This window comes from Mustela lutreola, chromosome 4 (genome assembly GCF_030435805.1).
Source record: "Mustela lutreola isolate mMusLut2 chromosome 4, mMusLut2.pri, whole genome shotgun sequence".
Classification (NCBI taxonomy): Eukaryota; Metazoa; Chordata; class Mammalia; order Carnivora; family Mustelidae; genus Mustela; species Mustela lutreola.
In genome coordinates this window covers 57,102,100-57,121,928 of record NC_081293.1, presented here as the reverse complement: position 1 = coordinate 57,121,928, position 19,829 = coordinate 57,102,100, and the positions used below count along the sequence as shown (strand labels likewise).

The window sequence follows — 19,829 nt, the reverse complement described above, 5'->3', positions numbered from 1 at the left end:
TGAGCCTCACATTTGGTGTGGAATTTTTTTTAAGTTTTTATTTATTTGACAGAGAGAGATCACAAGTAGGCAGGGAGGCAGGCAGAGAGAGAGAAAGGAGAAAGCAGTCTCCCCAGCAGCAAAGAGCTCGATGTAGGGCTCGATCCCAGGACCCCAGGATCATGACCTGAGTCGAAGGCAGAGTCTTTAACCCCACTGAGCCACCCAGGTGCCCCTGGTGTGGAAATTTCTTAAATAAGTGAATAACCTTAAAAAAATTAGTTCCTGGGATTTCTTCCTGGGTGGCTCAGTCAGTTCAGCATATGCCTTTGGCTTAGGTCATGATCCCAGAATCTGGGATCTCTCTGCTCAGTGGGGAGTCTGTTTCTCCCTCTGCCTGTTCTTCCCTCTGCTTATGCAGACACTCCTCTGAGTTTTCAACATTTGGATGGTTATTTTACTGATAATAAATTTCTGATTTTTAAAATGTGCAAAGTCTGGGCATGAGTTAAAAATAGATCATAAATTCAATTTTAATTTTAATACATTATATTATCTTTTATGATCAGGAAAATGGTCTGATTAAAGTGCTTTATCAAATATACTGAGCTCATTGCAAAAGATTGCACATTTTAGAGTTGTGTTCAGCCATTTCAAGCTCTGGACCGTTTTATTTATTTATTTTATTTATTTTATTTTTTAAAAAGATTTTATTTATTTATTTGACACAGAGAGATCACAAGCAGGCAGAGACAGGAGAAGCAGGCTCCCTGCTGAGCAGAGAGCCCGATGCGGGGCTCGATCCCAGGACCCCGAGATCATGACCCGAGCCGAAGGCAGAGGCTTTAACCCACTGAGCAACCCAGGCGCCCCGCTCTGGACCTTTTTAATCTGTTGGAAACAACTAGCCTTAGAATTTTTTTTTTAAGATGTTATTTTATTTTTAAACTTTTTAACATTTTATTTATTTGAGAGAGTGAGTGTGAGTGGAAGTGGGGGCAGAGGAAGAGGGAAAGTCTCCAGCAGACTCTGCACTGAGTGCAGAGCCCAGTACAGGGTTTGATCTCATGACCCTGAGATCATGACCTGAGCTGAAATCGAGTTGGATCTTAACTGACTTAGCCACCCTGGTGCCCCAAGATTTTCATTCATATATATATATTTATTTTTCAAGATTTTATTTTTAAATAATCTCTACCCCTGACATGAAGCTCAAACTCACAACCCTGAAATCAAGAGTCACATGCTCTAATGACGGCCAGCCATGCACCCTATACTTAGAAATATCTATATAGAAAATTTAGTGTATAATTTCAGGTTTGAGAGTATGTCATTATCCATGGATATTTGCATAGTAATAATGCACGCTTCCTATTCACAATTCTGAGTTGGTGTTCCCTGCCTGAAATGCTTTTCTAGGTATCTATGTGGCCCATTCACTTGTCATCTTCAGGTCTCTTCTGATGCCACCTACTCAGATAGGTCTTCTTTGACTACACTGTGCTTTTTTGTTATTCTCTGTGGTTATGCTGCCTTTTTTTTTCCCCCTTAAAATTTGATGCTGTTCTGGTTGTGTTACTTTTCCCCGTTAGATTGTTAGTACATTTGAGTCAGGATTTTTATCTGCTTCCTTCGCCTAGAATAATCCAGGGTACACAGTAGGTATTTCAGGAAAACTTGAGTAAATAAGTAAAATACATTTATCATGAAGATAAATTGCTGTGTATAATAGAAATCTTTCTTTCTTACTCATTTTCAAATTTAAAAATCTCATTTCAAAATTTGTCAAATTCTTGATTATTGTTTCTAAAATGTGGCCAAAAGTATACTAAACATAGTACTTATATCTTCAGGAGAGTTTTTTTGAGTCTTTTGAAGATCCTTAGCATCATTGACATCAATTATTGTAACTCTTACTAGTGCATGTTAATTGTTAGATGTGGCACGTTAGATGTAACATTATTTGATAAGTTATTATGCTGGATTTATTCAATATTTCTATTAAAGTTGGCTGGATTACTGTTGGTATCTTTCTGTAGGTTTCACTGTTTGCAGAACTTTTCAATGAAATGCTTCAAAGAGATTTTGGTGTCAGAATATACAAATCATTATTATCTCTTCCTGAGAAAGAGGACAAAAAAGAAAAGGAAAAGAAAAGCAAAAAAGATGAGAGAAAAGATAAAAAAGAAGACAGGGATGAAGAAACTGATGAGCCAAAACCCAAACGGAGAAAATCCGGCGATGATAAGGATAAAAAAGAAGATAGAGATGAAAGGAAGGTGTGTAATTATTTCCCTACCAGCAACCTATTTCAAAGTTTTCCCAAGTATAACAAATGATGATGAATTCCACCAGAAAAGCAAAATGTAAAGGGTAGACTTAAAGATTTTAGTGTATTATTAGAAACTTAAGTCTTGGGACGCACCTGGGTGACTCAGTGGGTCAAGCCTCTGCCTTCGGCTAAAGTCATGATCTCAGAGTCCTGGGATTGAGCCCCGCATTGGACTCTCTGCTCAGCAGGGAACCTATTCCCCTCCTCGCCCCCCACCCCCAGCCATCTGCTTCTCTGCCTACTTGTGATCTCTCTCTGTCAAATAAATTTTTAAAAAAGAAAAAAAGAAACTTAAGTCTTAGGGTACCTGGGGGGTTCAGTCGTTGGGCACCTGCGTTCAACTTAGGTCATGATCGCGGGGTCCTGCAGTCAAGCCTACCCTGGGTCAGGCTTCCTGCTCATCGGGACGCCTACTTCTCCCTCTCCCACTCTCCCCGTTTGTGTTCCCTCTCTCACTGTCTCTCTCTCTCTTTCTGTCAAATAAACTCTTCAAAAAAAATTTAAGTCTTTGAATTAAGCCTATATAAACATCTAGAACTAGTTTCTGGTAATTTATTCTTTTTTTTTTTTTTAACTGAAGGTATATAGCATGGTGGTGTATTTACATGTATGTGAATAATCACTTTTTTTTTTTTTTTTTTTTTTTTTTTAAGCACAGTAATTCAAAGGCAGAGAGGCAGGCAGAGAGAGAGGAGGAAGCAGACTCCCCATCGCAGAGAGCCTGATGCAGGGCTTGATCCCAGGAGCCTGGGATCATGACCTGAGCTGAAGGCCGAGGTTTAATGGCTGAGCCACCCAGGCACCTTGATAGTTTACTTTTGAAGTGTATTGTTAAGAAAATTTTATGATTTGATTCTATTTCAAGTAAACTTAATGAATTTAATGATTTTCATTGTAGTCATTTAATGTTTGGGCAGATATCTTGCTTAATTTAAGGCATTTTAAATTACAGAAAGAAGATAAAAGAAAAGATGATTCTAAAGATGATGATGAAACTGAGGAAGATAATAATCAGGATGAATATGATCCAATGGAAGCAGAAGAAGCTGAGGATGAAGAAGATGGTATGTATGATTCAAATTTACTTATTTCTCCTTATGATGAAAAATACAATTTTTGTTTGATGGCTTTGTATAATTGCAGTCTGTAATTTTTTTTTTTTTTAAGATTTTATGTATTATTTGACAGAGAAATCACAAGTAGGCGAGGGGCGGGGTGGGGACCAGACTCCCTGCTGAGCAGAGAGCCCGATGTGGGGCTCAATCCCAGGACCCAGAGATCATGACCTGAGCCGAAGGCAGAGGCTTAACCCACTGAGCTACCCAGGCGCCCCTGCAATCTAATTTTAATATTTTTTTCTTTTTTAGTTAGAATAGAAACAGTAAAATATTCTTGAGTAAACATTTTTTTTTAAGATTTTATTTATTTATTTGACAGACAGAGATCACAAGTAGGCAGAGAGGCAGGCAGAGAGAGAGGAGGAACCAGGCTCCCTGCTGAGCAGAGAGCCCCATGCAGGGCTCAATCCCAGCACCCTGGGATCATGACCTGAGCCAAAGGCAGAGGCTTTAACCCACTGTGCCACCCAGGTGCCTCTAGTAAAAATATTTTATTAAAGATTTTATTTATTTATTTGACAGAGAGAGATCAGAAGTGGGCAGAGAGGCAGGCAGAGGGAGAGGGGGAAGCAGGCTCCCTGCTGAGCAGATAGCCTGATGTAGGGCTCTGTCCCAGGACCCTGAGACCATGCCCTGAGCTAAAGGCAGAGGCTTAACCCAGTGAGCCACCCAGGTACCCCAAAAATCTATATTTTACTAATAGTTGAGAGGGTTTAAAAAAAAAATCTTCAAAAAAAAGAAAAAATAGTCGAGAGGGTTTCTTCTTAAGGTAGAACTTAGCATTTTATTTAGATCTTGTAAACTGTTGGAATTGAGAACCAGACATACATAATAAACCTTCAAAAATAATCGTAACAGGCACTTTCTGCTTAAGGTAAGCAGTAATAGGACGAGCATGTAAACAAGCTGGCTTCTCTGTACCACAGCAACCACGTCAGCCTGCTCCACGGTCCCTGCACCAGTTCTGCCCTCCCTTACTGTTAACACCAGTCAGACCCCCATAGGTCTAACCCAAGGGTCTTTTTTTTTTTTTTTTCTTTTTTTAAAGCATTCATTTATTTATTTGACAGAGTGAGAGAGGGAATACAAGGAAGGGAAGTGGAAGAGGGAGTAGCAGGCTTCCTGCTGAGCAGGGAGCCTAATGCAGGGCTCAATCCTAGGACCCTGGAATCATGACCTGAGCTAAAGACAGATGCTTAATGAGTGAGCCATCCAGGTTCCCCTAACCCAAGGAATTTTGTAGGACAAAAATCCTACCTGGGATTGGACTGCCTAGGAATGCCGGAAAAAATGTTTAAAAATCATGGTGTTGAGGGGGGAAAAATTTTTTTTTAAGCTACTTTCTGAGGTGATGGCTTCTGTGTACTTCTGCCATACTGCCACACCACAGAATACAATAAATAAGCAATTAGAAAATGTTCAAATACATAGGGATTTTGTCCTCCCCACCCAAAGTACTGCTCTCTGAAGGAAGCCGGTTTCTCTGTAGCTATACCAACTCTTCAGACTTGGTTTTGAAAATAAAAACATTAAAACCCTGGGAGGAATTCCTGTGCAGTGTGGAGTACTCAGTCTTTATTACAAAGACAAAAAAGTTAATCTGGCACCAAGGTGTGCAGCAACCTGCAGACCCTTAAGTATTGCCCTCTGACATCTGTGTATGATAGGATTTTTTTTTTTTTTAAGATGTGCTTCTATATTTATTTATTTATTTATTTATTTATTTATTTATTATCTCTACACCCAACATGGGGCTCAATCTCATGACCCAAAAATCAAGAGTTGGACCAGCCCAAAAATCAAGAGTTGGACCAGCCAGGCACCTCAAGAAATGTTTATTCTTTATTGTAATGTGTTCTGTGTGTATTAATACTTACTCAACTTGAGGAATGTGCTCTGTGTCATAAAGGGGTAAAAGTTCCTGTTGTTGCATGGTTTCCTGAGGAAGAACATATTCTGTGTAGTCTTTCCATGTTTGACAGTCTCCCTAATTAAAAAATATACTAAAATTAGTTGGCTAAAGAAGACTATATTTGGAACACTACATCAAAAACTAATGAAGTACTGTGTAGTGACTAACATAATAATTTAAAAAAAAAAAAAAAGAAGATACTCTAGGGGTGCCTGGCTGGTTCAGTAGGTGGAATGTTCAACTCTTGATCTTCAAGTGATTTTGAGCCCCACATGAGGTGTAGAGATTACTTAATAAAAACTTTTTAAAAAAAATAAAGACTAGAAAGGTGCCTGGGTGGCTCAGTCATTAAGCCTCTTCCTTTGGCTCAGGTGGTGGTCCCAGGGTCCTAGAATCGAGCCCCGCATTGGACTCCCTGCTCAGTGGGAAGCCTGCTTCGCCCTCTCCCACTCCCCTGCCTGTGTTCCCTCTCTCGCTGTGTGTCTGTCTGACTGTCAAATAAATAAATAAAATTTATAAGAAATAAAGACTAGGCCATCTGGGTGTCTCAATTAAGTGTCTGCCTTTGACTCAAGTCATGATCCCAGATTCATGGGATCAAGCCCTATGTAGGGCTCCCTGCTCATCGGGGAGTCTGCTTCTCCCTCTTCGACTCCTTGTGCATCCCCAGCCCCCCACCCAGCTGTGCTGTCTCTCAAATAAATAAAATCTTTAAAAAAAAAAAAAAAGTTGGGGGGTGGAGCCTGTGTGGCTCAGTGGGTTAAAGCCTTTGCCTTCTGCTCAGGTCTTGATCCCAGAGTCCTGGGATCAAGCCCTGCATCTGGCTCTCTGCTCAGCAGGGAACCTGCTTCCACCTCCCCCCCCCATTCTCTCTCTGCCTGCCTCTGCCTACTTGTGATCTCTGTCAAATAAATAAAAATTTGTTTTAAAAATGTTAAAAATAAGACTAATGAAAATAAACACCTGTTTATCACTCAGGTTAATAAAAGACACCTATGGGAATGATTCGAAATACTTACATTAGGGACACCTGACTAGCTCAGTTGGTAGAGCATGCAGCTCTTGATTCAGGATCAGGAGTTCAGTCCCCACGTTGGGCACAAAGTTTTACTTAAAAACGACAACAATAGGGGATGTCTGGGTGGCTCAGTCTGTTAAGCGACTGCTTCCAACTCAGTCATGATCCCAGGGCCCTGGGATTGAGTCTCACATTGGGCTTCTTGCTCAGCAGGGAGCCTCCTTCCTCTGCCTGCTCCTTCCCCTGCTTGTGCGATTGTGCGAGTGCTTGCTCTCTAACAAATAAATAAAATCTCTAAAATAGTTAATTAAAAAGAAATAAGTAAGTAAGTAAGATCTTTTTAAAAGGGGGGAGGGCGGGAGCAGGGAGCCTGCTTCCTCCTCTCTCTCTCTCTCTCTCTGCCTGCCTCTCTGCCTACTTGTGATCTCTGTCAAATAAATAAAATCGGGCGCCTGGGTGGCTCAGTGGGTTAAGCCGCTGCCTTCGGCTCAGGTCATGATCTCAGGGTCCTGGGATCGAGTCCCGCATTGGGCTCTCTGCTCAGCAGGGAGCCTGCTTCCCTTCCTCTCTCTCTGCCTGCCTCTCTACCTACTTGTGATCTCTCTCTGTCAAATAAATAAATAAAATCTTTAATAAATAAATAAATAAAATCTTTTTTAAAAAAATTAAAAAATAAAAGGGGGTATGGCGCCTGGATGCTCAGTCATTAAGAGTCTGCCTTCAGCTCTGGTCATGATCCCAATGTCCTGGGATCGAGCCCCACATCGAGCTGCTTGCTCAGCGGGAAGCATGCTTCTACCTTTCCCACTCTCTCTGCTTGTGTTCCCTCTCTCACTGTATCTCTCTCTCTCTCTGTGTTAAATAAATAAATAAAATCTTTAAAAACAAACAAAACCAAAACTAACAACGGCAAATGTCCCAACGAGTCATAGATGTCAGCCATAAAGTACCTCTGAAATACCACTGAGTACTTGTCAATCTCCATATAGATTTGCGATTTTGAAAATCCTTATTTTAAGGCTGTTGGGTGGCTTAGTCAGTGAAGTGCCTGCCTTTGTCTCAGGTCAAAACATTGGGCTCCGTACTTAGCTGGGGAGCCTGCTTCTCCCTGTGCCTGCCGCTCCCCATGCTTGTGTGGTATCTCTCTCTCTGTCAAAGTCTTCAAAAAAACCCAAACAAACTCCTTTTTTCAGATGAGAATATTATAAGAGGTTTTTAAATAGTGTATATCTTTGAACATTACTACTACTTAAGGTATTTTTTGATTTGCCTCTACCTTTGTTTCTACCACAGTATTTTATTTTTCCTTTGTTTTGATGAAAATACTCAAAAATAGGGATTCCTGGGTGACTCAGTCAGTTGAATGTCTGTCTTCGGCCCAGGTCATGATCCCAGGATCCTGGAATTGAGTCCCTAATCGGCTCGGGTTGGGGGTTGGTCCTTGCTCAGTGGAGGGTCTGCTCTTTCTGCCTGCCAGTCTCCCTGTTTGTGCTCCCTCTCTCTTTCTCTCTCTCTCTGACAAATAAAATCTTTAAAAAAAAAAAAAAAGGAATACATTCAAACATTAAAGAACTTGAGAGAATAGTGCATTGAATAGTCCATATCCAACAATTGATTTGTTAATATTCTGCCTTATTCATGTTCTGTTTGTATTTCTGACCCATTAAAAAAAAGGAATTCTTCAACTTTCTTAAGAAAAGATACTCTTTTAAACACAATTCTGTAATGACATAAGAAAATTAACAATAATGTCATATTCTACCTTAGCCATATAATATCTAGTCTTAATTGTTCTAATAACCTCCATGGCAATGACATAATATACATATGTCAGTATTGATTGATTTATCTTCCATAACCTGTTTTGTCCAGTGGAGGTTAATCCTTTTTATTACCCTGTTTTTCCCCCCATTCTTCTAGTACAGTTCTTTCACTGCCTTAATTAAATCACTAACAGTTTTTCTCATTATTTTGTCTATGTCAGAATGTTCCAGCTCTCATCTCTTTTTGTTTTTATTCTTCTCTGCTGTGTAGTTCCCTTGGTGGTGGTGGTCTAATCCATTCTCCTGGCTTTAAATAATATATGCTGACAATTCTCAAATCTATATCTTATGTCACACCTCTCTCCCATTCTTGTCAATTATGTGACATTTCAAAATAAACATGTCTAAAACAACTGCTTTCCCCCTTCATCAGAAGACAAACAAGTCTTCCACCCTTAGCTTTACCCCACTAATTTGATGGCAGTTTCATCCTTCAGGTTACTCAAGCTAAAATCTAGAAATCACTCTAAACTTATTTTTTTTTGTCATAATCCCATCTCCAGCCTATATGGAAGTCATATTGCCTCTGTCTTAAAAACATATCCAGAAACAGACTGTATTCACCAGCTCCGCTAATCCAAGCCATGTGTCTCTTGCCTAGTTTATTTTAAAATCCTTTTATCTGAGGGCACCTGGGTGGCTCAGTCAGTTGAGTATCTGCTTTTGGCTGGGGTCATGATCCCAGGGTCTAGGGATTAAGCCCTGCATTAGGTTCCCTGCTCATCAGAGAGTCTGCTTTTTCTTCTTCCTCTGCCCCTGGCCCCAGCTTGTCTCTCACTCTCTCTGTCAAATAAATAAAATCTTTAAAGAATAAAAGAATGAAAAAAACCTCTTATCTGGTTCCCTTGCTTACTTCCTTCTCTAATGTGTCCTCTTAACACAATTGCCCAAATAACTTTGTAAATATAAGTCATTTATTTGTTTGATTTCTTTTGTTTTCAGACTCCTTCAGTGGCTCTTCATTTCGCACTGTAAAAAGCCAGTGTTTACAGTGACCTCTAAGACTATAAAATCAAGCCTCTGGTTTCATTTCTTAACACTCTTCTCTACTTGCTCTTTGCACTGAAGTCAATCCTGACTTCTTGAACCTGTCACAGATGGCCCTGTATTAGGACATTTGCATTGACAGTTCCTTCTGCATGCAAACTCCCAGAGATCCACCTTCCTGATGCTTTCAAATTAGAAGTCTTTATTCATCTATCACTTTCTCAACAAGGCCTGCTCTGCACCCAGCCCTATTTAAAATCGCAGACTTTCCCACCAGTACACATTTCTTTATCCGTCCTTTTTTTTTTTTTTTTTTTTTTTTGCTTTACTTACAGAACCTGTTCTACTATACTACTTTTTACTTACTGTCTTCCCACTTGAATACATACAAGCCCTTAATAAGGAAAAGAGGGATTTGGGGGGGGGCACCTAGCTGGCTCAGTCAGTAACTTTTTTTTTTTTTTTTTAAGATTTTTATTTATTTATTTGATAGAGAGAGATCATAAGTAGGCAGAAGGCAGGCAGAGAAAAAGGGGGAATCAGGCTCCCCGCTGAGCAGAGAGCCCGATGTGGGGCTCGATCCCAGGACCCTGAGATCATGACCTGAGCTGAAGGCAGAGGCTTAAACCACTGAGCCGCCCAGGCGCCCCTCAGTCAATAACTCTTGATCTTTGGTTGTAAGTTTGAGCCCCACATTGGGTATAGAGATTATTTAAAAATAAAATCTTTTCTAAAAATTGCTTAAATCTTAGAAAAAGAGATTTTTGTCCCCTCTTTGCTGATATACATTGCAGGTATACTTGCTGAATGAATATCTTAAACTGCAAAGCCAAACAGTGATAGGATTATAGTTCTTTATTGATTTTTCCTGGGTGTTTTCAGTTGCTGCTTGCTTATGTTATCATAGCTCCACCCTTCCCCCATACTTTATATTTCATTATCCTATCATGTTACTTGAAGACCACTCTTTTTCCAGTAGACAAGTAGAAAGGTGATTTTTTGCAAAATGAAAATACAGTGCAGCTCAATGTCTAAATTTGTGTTGAATCTTCTTAGTAATCGGGAGCATATAACAGGAATCTATATTTTGCCTATCAATTTGATGAAGTTTTTAAAGATTTATTTACTTGAGAGAACAGGGGAGAGGGACGGGAAGAGATAGTCTTATAAGTGTGGACACCTATAATGGGGCGCTACCCTGGGATCAGTATCTGAGCTAAAACCAAGAGTCAGATGCTCAACTGACAGCACCACTCAGGCCTCCCTTGACGAAATATTTTAAATAAAAGGTGAACATCAGTTTAACAATTAACAGAGGTGAAGAGAAGAGTTCTTTCATCGCTCTTGCAGTCAGTTTAAATTGTTGCACTTTCTCTGGACATAAATTTGGCGATGTCAGTCAACTGTCGGTCATTCAGTCAACATATCAACACAGGTCTTCATTCCATAATTGCCTATAAACAAAAATCAAAATTGGTCTTAATGTATTTTTTTTAAAGATCTATTTATTTTAGAAAGAGTTGGTGGCAGGGGAATGTTCTACAGAGAGGGGGGAGAGAAGCAGACTCCCAACAGAATGGGGAGCCTGACTTGGGGGCTGAGTACACTGCTCATACACTGGAGCTCATACACTGCTCCATGAACCCTGAGTTCATGACAGCCAAAATCAAGAGTTGGACACTTAACTGACTGAGCCACCCAGATACCCTTGTCTTAATGTTTAATAATAGAGAATTATTTAAATACATTTTGCTGTAGACATGCAGTTAAATTCTGTGCAGCCATTGAAGAAACTGTTGGAAGATTAATGACATTGAAAAAGATTACAAAGTAGTTTTTTATAGATAGCATGTTCCTTTAAATGTTTGATATGGGTAGTAGTATATGTGGGGGAAAAATAAAGGGACATGCTACATAACCTTAGTATATTTTTGTGTGGTGGGATTTATTTGTAAAAAATCTGCATTCCAGGGGAGACAAAGTTTTGAAATAAATAGCTTTCAAGTTAAATACTCAAGTAAGGTGGATCGTGTCTCTAAAATGTTAATGAAGGAAAGAAATTTACCCTTGTTGTAGTATATGGTACATTCTTAATAACAGTTATTTGTAATTACACTTTTACTCAGAGGCTATTGTTTTCTCTATTTTATAATTGAGGAAACTGAGGCTCTTAACAGTGAATTAATTTACCAACAATAATAAACCTATAATGTTCTATAGCATATATGAGAGAAATAGGTTCCAAGGATGCATTTATTTATTTATTTATTTATTTATTAAGATTTTATTTATTTGACAGCCTGAAAACAGCAGGAGGGGCAGAGGGAGAGGGCGAAGCAGGCTCCCTGGTCAACAGGGATCCCAGTGTGGGGCTGGATCCCAAGACCCTGTGAACATTACCTGAATCGAAGGCAGTTGCTTAACCAGCTTAGCCACCCAGGCACCCCAAGGACACTTTTTTAACAATTTATTTATGGACCAATACATACTACAAAACTCAATACTTTTAAATGTGCACTTCAGTCATTTTTTTTTTTTTTTTAAGATTTTATTTATTTGAACAGAGAGAGGGCATAAGTATGGGGAGCATCAGAGGGAGCGGGAGAAGCAGGCTTCCTGTTGAGCAGGGAGCCCAATATGGAGTTCGATTTCAGGAATCCGGGATCATGACCTGAGCTAAAGGCCGATACCCTACCAACGAGCCATCCAGGTGCTCCCACTGTAATCATTCTTAATAACTTCATAGAATTGTTAAACCATCACCACAATCCCGCTTTAGACAATTTGCCTGTTTTCCTTTTACAGAAATGGCTTTGTTGAGTTATAATTCACATACTACATAACTCATCATTCAGAAGTATACAGTTCAGGGGACCTGGCTAGCTCAGTCAGCAGATTATGCAACTCTTGATCTTTGGGTCATAGGTTTGAGTCTCATATTTGGTGTGGAGATTACTCTAAATCCCAATTGAATGAATGAAGTCAAATCTTAAAATAGAATGATTTATGCAAATTACCATTTTTAAACATGGAATAGAATGTTAGTGTAAGCAAATCTTGATATTAACACAGTTAGCTTTTCTTAATTATCTTAAGAACATCTTAGTTCCTAACATAGTTTTATTTTGCAGTAATTGATCTACAGTTAGTTTTAACTGCATTGACTAGTATTCCTTTTAAAAAATATATGCTTTCCTCTATTTTATTTAAATTTGTATTATAATTTCCAATTTTATATATAAAACTTTTTTTGAACTATGTCCTTCAGATTTTTATGGAATTAATTTATTTGATTTAAAAAGTAAAAATTTTTTTCTCCTCTTAGTGTCTCTATACATTTCATCCTTTTCTTATTCTTCATAATTCTTAATTTTCTGAAGTGCCTGAGTAGCTCAATCAGTTACATGACAATCTCTCCCTCTTTTTAAATTATTTTTTTAAAAAATTATTTATTTATTTATTTGACCGAAATCACAAGTAGGCAGAAAGAGACCAGAAAGCAGACTCCCCACTGAGCAGAGAGCCCGATTCAGGCCTCTTTCCCAGGACCCCGAGACCATGACCTGAGCCGAAGGCAGAGGCTTAACACACTGAGCCAACTAGGTGCCCTGCACGACCATCTCTTGATTTCAGCTCAGGTCATGGTCTCAGGGTTGTGAGATGGAGCACCATGTTGGGCTCTTGTGTTTAGTCTGCTTGAGATCTCTCTTTCCATCTCCCTCTGCCCCTCCTCCTACCTTTTCGCTCTCTCTTTTCCTCCTCTCTAAATACAACATAATTCTTTTTTTTTTTTTTTAAGATTTTATTTTTAAGTAATCTCTGTACCCAATGTGGGGGCTCAGATTTACAACCCCAAGATCAGGAGTCACATACTCTACTGACTAAGCCAGCCAGGCACCCCATTAAAGTCCAAAAGATTTTTATTCATACGGTATTTCTTTACATTGTGTCTTTCGAAAACTGACCAGTAACATAAAACTATTTTTGATCTCTACAGCAATAGAAAATACCTGTATTAATGAGTATTTTGATGCTATTGTATTGATTTTATAGATCGGGATGAGGAAGAAATAAACAAACGAGATGACAAAAGAGATATCAACAGGTACTGCAAGGAGAGGCCCTCTAAAGATAAGGTATTTATTGAATAATGTATTCTTTATAACATAATAATTTCCATTTCTCACATAATCTAGACTTATTAAACATAACGCTATCATGAAGTTTATTGGTCCTTATATATCTACATATTACCACTCAGAGCAAAATTTAGCCTATTGTATTTTTATATTTGTAGTTATGTCAGGTAACCAATATGTTTTATTCCTTTCTCCTGTACACATAAGCAAGATGAGCTCATTTTAACTTGTAACATGAGGCAAAGGTCTTTTCTTATTTTTAGCTATTGTATGGACATGGTGTCAATTTCTTGCTTTTCAGAGGTAAAGATTATGTACTCTTATCTTTTGCATTTTCTTTAGGAAAAAGAAAAGATTCAGATGATCACAATTAACAGGGATCTGTTAATGGCGTTTGTTTATTTTGATCAAAGCCATTGTGGTTATCTTCTTGAGAAGGATTTAGAAGAAATACTCTATACTCTTGGACTACATCTTTCTCGGGCTCAGGTAATCTGTCATTCATGTTTAAAATGAAAAGCCATTTTAAGTAATTACCTTTTTAATCTCTGTCTACTGGCTAATAGAGATACTGTAATCAAGAAATAATGGAAATGTGTAAAATAAAAGTTACAAGTCCCTTCATAGTTCTATTCCTTTGGCCTCATGTAATCCTCTAGATCTTTTTGTAAGCAACTTGGTGTGTGTGTGTGTATACACACATATATACACGCATGAAATCATTTTATACGTTACTTATAGACAACTTTTTTCTTTTTTAAAGATTTTTCTTTTTAAATTTCATTTATTTATTTGATGAGAGAAAGAGCACAAGAAGGGGGAGCAATAGGCAGAGTGAGAAGGAGAAGCAGACTGCCCACTGAACAGAGAGCCCATTGCGGGCTAGATCCCAGACTCTGGGATCATGACCTGAGCCAAAGGCAGCTGCTTAACTGAGCCACCCAGGCACCCCTTAAGATTTTATTTTTAAGTAATCTCTTCACCCAGTTTAGGGCTTGAACTTAAAACCCAAGATCCAGTCCCATGCCGTACCAACTGATTCGGCCAATGCCCCTGGACAACTTTTTTCATTTAACAGTATAGACCATTTTATGAAAATAGAGACCCACTTTGACCTTTTTTTTTTTTTTTTTTTTTTTTTTTTTTTTTTTTTTTTTAAGATTTTATTTATTTGACAGACAGAGATCACAAGTAGGCAGAGAGGCAGGCAGAGAGAGAGGAGGAAGCAGGCTCTTCGCTAAACAGAGAGCCCGATGTGGGACTTGATCCCAGGACGCTAGGATCATGACCTGAGCTCAAGGCAGAGGCTTTAACTCACTGAGCCACCCAGGCACCCCACCACTTTGACCTTTTTATGACTACAAAGCATTCTGTAATACAGATGTACCATAATTGCCTTAACTAAGTGTCAGTTGCTAGGCAATTTCCATTTTTTGAAATTATAGACTCTAATGTAATAAATATCTTTGTACATACACTTTTTTTAAAAAAAGATTTTATTTATTTGACAGAAAGAGAGCACAAGCAGGGGGAATAGAAGGCAGCAGGAGAGGGAGAAGCAGGCTTCCTGGGATCATGACCTGAGCTGAAGGCACATGCTTAACTGAGGCTCCCAGGCACTCATGGTTTTTTTGTTTGGTTGGTTGGTTGGTTGGGTTTTTTTGTTTGTTTGGTTGGTTTTTTTTTTTTAAGATTTTATTTATTTATTTGACACACAGAGATCCCAAGTAGGCAGAGAGGCAGGCAGAGAGAGGGGGGGGATGCAGGCTCCCTACTGAGCAGAGAGCTTGATGTGAGACTCGATCCCTGAGATTATGACCTGAGCCGAAGGCAGAGGCTTAACCCACTGAGCCACCCAGGCGCCCACTCATGGGTTTTTTTTGTTTTGTTTTGTTTTCTCTAAGATTGATTTATTTGAGAGAGAGTGAGTATGCACATCCCGGGGTTGGGGAGGGACCGAGGGAGAGAGTCTTTTAAGCAGACTCCACACTGAGCATGGAGCCCAATGTGTAGGGCTCAGTCTTTGGACCCTGAATTTACAACCTGAGTTGAAATCAGAGATTGGATTCTTAACAAACTATGCCATCCAGGTGTGCGCCCTTCCTGTCCCCCCATTTTAAGTAGGTTCCAAGCCCAGTGTGGGACTTGAACTCACAACCCTGAAATTTAGAGTCAGCTGAGTCAGCCAGTATATACACTTTAGTATATGCTTTAGTGTTTCTATCAGTGTTACATGTTTTTTATTAACAAAAATTTTTTCAAATGATAATTTGGATTTTAGGTTTATAGAGAAGGCAGTTAAAAAATGCACAAGTGAGGGAGCCTGGGTGGCTCAATCAGTTAAGCTCAAGTCATGATCCCAGATTTCTGGGATCAAGTCCCTCATCAGGCTCCCTGCTCAACAGGGAGTCTGCTTCTCCTCAGTCTGCCTCTTTTCCCTGCTTATGCTCTCTCTCTCTTTGAAAGAAATAAATGAAAAATCTTAAAAAAAAAAAAAAAGAGGCAATGAAAAACACAGGTGGAGGGGGTCTTGATTTCAGCTTAGGTTGAAATAAATTTTCAAAAAAAAACACCACCACCACCCACACAAGTGTTTTGAGTGGGAGAGGATAACTGAGAACACAGATGCCACTGATGTTTATCATATGTGAGAATTAGAACACAGTTAAGGCAATTCAGAAATGTATTCTATTCTCATCTTTTTTTTTTTTTTTTTTTTTTACTTACTTATATAACAGGTAAAGAAACTTCTTAATAAAGTAGTACTCCGTGAGTCTTGCTTTTACCGGAAATTAACAGACACCTCAAAAGATGAAGAAAACCATGAAGAGTCTGAAGCATTGCAGGAAGATATGCTAGGTTTGAATATATTATTTTGAGATTATCTTATTATGTAATTATTAAAGAAGAAAAAAGTAATAAAATACGATCTTTTATAGGGAACCGGTTGTTACTTCCAACACCAACAGTAAAGCAGGAGTCAAAAGATGTGGAAGAAAATGTTGGTCTTATTGTGTATAATGGTGCAATGGTTGATGTAGGAAGCCTCTTGCAAAAATTGGAAAAGAGTGAAAAAGTAAGAGCTGAAGTAGAACAGAAGCTGCAGTTGCTAGAAGAAAAAACGGGTAAGGAACAGCATTGGGTATCTTGGTACTTTTAAAACCCTGCTGGAATATATATGTGTACACACATATATACAAACCTATGTACACATGCATATCCATACTTTGCATTTTAGTCTAGGCACATTATACAACTCACTTTTGACCATTAAAAGCTATAAAATTCCTTGTCATTTTAAGAATTTATCTTAGATTTTTATATGCATTCTTAGATTCCTTTGTTGTTTTGTATTTTTTTAATCTCCTAGTTCAACTTAGTTTTCATCAGTTTTTGCTACTTTCTCTAATCTATACAATCATCCAAAAAGTGAAACCTGGGTGAGAAGACAGACTTAGGTAAAATTTAAATGAAGCGAGTGTACTACATCATGCTTTATAACTAGGACATTCGTGGCCATTTTAAGGAATTATATCTGCTTTTTATTTTTCTTAATATTTTCTTAAATTTAAAAATATATATATTTTTCTTTAAAAAAATAAGATATTTATTTGACAGAGGGAGTAACAGCAAGAGAGGGAACACAAGCAGGGGGAGTGGGAGAGGGAGGAGCAGTCTTCCTGCTGAGCAGGGAACCCAAGGCAGGGCTCAATCCCAGGACCCTGGGATTGTGACCCAAGCTAAAAGCAGACACTTAATGACTGAGCCACCCAGGCCCCACTAAATTTACTTATTTTGAAGAGAGAAAGAGAATATGCAAGCAAGGAGGGGAAGAAAGGGGGAGAGTCCTCAAGCAGACTCCTGTGGAGCACCAAGCCTGATGCAGGGCTCAATCCCAGGAGCCTGAGGTGATCTGAGCCAAAATCAAGAGGTGCCCCCTTAACCTACTAATCCACCCAGGCACCCCTTAGATATTTTTAACCTCATGATTGGAGATTTTAAGGGGTAAGATGGTAAATTCCTTTTTTTTTTTTTTTTTTTTAAACAGATGAAGATGAGAAAACCATACTAAATTTGGAGAATTCCAACAAAAGCCTCTCAGGTGAACTCAGAGAAGTTAAAAAGGACTTTAGTCAATTACAAGAAAACTTGAAGATTTCAGAAAACATGAATTTGCAGTTTGAAAACCAACTCAATAAGACAATCAGAAACTTATCTACAGTAATGGATGAAATCCACACTGTACTGAAGAAGGTTAGCAGTTTTTAAGCTCTTAGTGGTTTTTCTCAGAGCAAATAGTGGTGGGTGTTCTGTCCTTTGTCATATTAATCAAAAGTGATTTCCAAAAGATTGTATTCTTCTAGAACTTAGTTGGAATGTCAACATGATTTATGTGTGTAGACTTCTTGAAACTTCTTGAAAACTTACAAGTTTTATTTGTCTTTCTTTCAGAACCAGAGAGTGAATTGATTTTGAACTTGAGGAAAATAAAACCATTTACTTCTTTTTAAAGCCATTTATTGTTGGGCAGAGTTGAGAAACTCTTTGGCACTATCAAAATCAACTTATTAGTATTTTTTGTCACTAAAAAATATCTGTAACAGCGCCATTATAAACTAATTAAAATGAGAATCTTCCATATCCTCAGTCTCAGAACAAGGGGAGAGAAATCATATTACTGTGCAAGGAATATACTACTAGTATTCCTAATTACCTCTGATTTCTTAGGACATAGATAGCTTTCTTAAATACTACAACCTGTTCTGCATAGAATTGAGGGGTTTCCTTTATAGTTGTCTCTAGTGTCAGTTTTTCATAGATGGCAAAATGGGCTATCTAGAGTTCCTGTTAACTAATGTTTATTATAATTTTTTAAGTTATGTTTAAGAGAATCTAATTAAATATTTTGTCTTTTGTGTTATAGGATAATGTCAAGAATGAAGATAAAGATCAGAAATCCAAGGAGAATGGTGCAAGTGTATGATAAAATACGAGTAATGGTGAAGAATGGTGTTAAATAATGTAATATATAAAATCATGATACAAGAATGTTTGAAAGTGATGCATGTTTGATTTTAGTAGTATAAATATCTGTTAGTTCAAATGATGTATAAAGTTTTATGAATGTGAAGAGTCTGCTTTTGAAAATTGCTTGTAATTCCTGGCATTCAAATTATTAAACACTCCTTGAGTGAAATAATTTTGCATTGCAAAATGTTTTAGGATGAACTTTGTTATAGTTTTTAACCCCAATAAAGTTCATCACTTTAATTGATAGTAGTATTTAATTACCAAATGTCTTTTATTAAAATACTTAGAATAATTGCAGTTTTATTTATAGAATTATCATTATTAGGTTTTTATAAAAAATTTTTAGTCTTTTAAAATTTCATTATAAATCATAAAATAGCATGCTGCTTAATTTTTTGCAAGGTTTTTGAATCAGACTTTTTTACTTGTCTTAAAAAAAATCCCTTCTATCAGCCTCTAAACTATTCATTAAAAATGCAGTTCATCCAAAAGACATCAAAAACTAAGAAAGTAATAGATAATTACCATTGTTAATATATATGTTAGACTTACCAAAAAAACCAAATAGTACTGGTGTTAATGTTACTGCTTTCAATTAATTGTTCTTTCCCAAAATAGCACCTATATTTGAATTTTGAGGGTTTTTTTTTCCCTTAAATGCAGTGTTTGTCAAATGTACAGTTTAGCACCAAGCCAGTAGATGTCAGTATGATGTCTTAAGTTAAGCCTTCTTTAATTAAAAATAATTTTTTTATTAGTCTGTGTACTTCCTTCAGAATTTTAGTGGGTATGTAAGAGTTGATTAACTGTTGAGTGAAAAGGGTAGAAAATGTGATACACTCTAAAGCAGTGGTTCTCAATAGGGAGTGAACTTGCCCCAGAGGACATTTAGCAATGTCTGGAGACACTTCTACTTGCCACAGCTGGGTGAGTGAATGCTACTCCATCTAGTTGTTAGAGGCCAAGGATTTGTTAACCATCCTATGTTGCATAGGACAGCCCCTCAACAAGAAAGGATCAGGGGGGCCTGGGTGATTCAATCGGTTAAGTGTCTGCCTTCAGTTCTGGTCATGATCCAACAGTCCTGGGATAGAGCCTTGTGTCGGGTTCCCTATTCAACAGGGAGTCTGCTTTTCTCTCTCCCACTCCCCCTGCTTTGTGTTCGCTCTCTCTCTCTCTCAAATAAATAATAAGTAAAATTTTTAAAAAATAAAAATCTTGGGGAAGAAAGAAATACATGGTTGGCTCACTCACTAGAGCATGAGACTTATTTATTTATTTGTTTGTTTGTTTGTTTGTTTGTTTTTAGTGGGGGGCAGAGGAAGAGGAAGAGAATCTTAAGCAGACTCCCCACTGATCATGGAACCTGACACAGGGCTCAATGCCAGGACCCCAAGATCCTGACCTGAACTGAAACCCAAAAATGGAAAGCTCAATGACTGAACCACCGAGGCACCCCTAAAAAGCATTTTTTTTTTTTTTAGTTTTTT

General features: G+C 38.1%; 1 protein-coding gene across 3 annotated transcripts in view; it reads left to right on the top strand.

Annotated features, from left to right (window-relative positions):
* CCAR1 (cell division cycle and apoptosis regulator 1) overlaps window positions 1-19,096 on the top strand; it is a 67,832-nt gene extending 48,736 nt beyond the window's left edge. For all 3 annotated transcript variants that reach the window (XM_059170083.1, XM_059170081.1, XM_059170082.1), the window contains 8 exons: window positions 2,019-2,258; window positions 3,264-3,375; window positions 13,223-13,305; window positions 13,651-13,797; window positions 16,047-16,167; window positions 16,248-16,433; window positions 17,357-17,562; window positions 18,233-19,096. In XM_059170083.1, the coding sequence (XP_059026066.1) occupies window positions 2,019-2,258; window positions 3,264-3,375; window positions 13,223-13,305; window positions 13,651-13,797; window positions 16,047-16,167; window positions 16,248-16,433; window positions 17,357-17,562; window positions 18,233-18,292 (1,155 nt within the window). In that variant the 3' untranslated portion in view covers window positions 18,293-19,096. The remainder of the gene's footprint in view (window positions 1-2,018; window positions 2,259-3,263; window positions 3,376-13,222; window positions 13,306-13,650; window positions 13,798-16,046; window positions 16,168-16,247; window positions 16,434-17,356; window positions 17,563-18,232) is intronic.
* The last annotated feature ends 733 nt before the right edge of the window (window positions 19,097-19,829 follow it).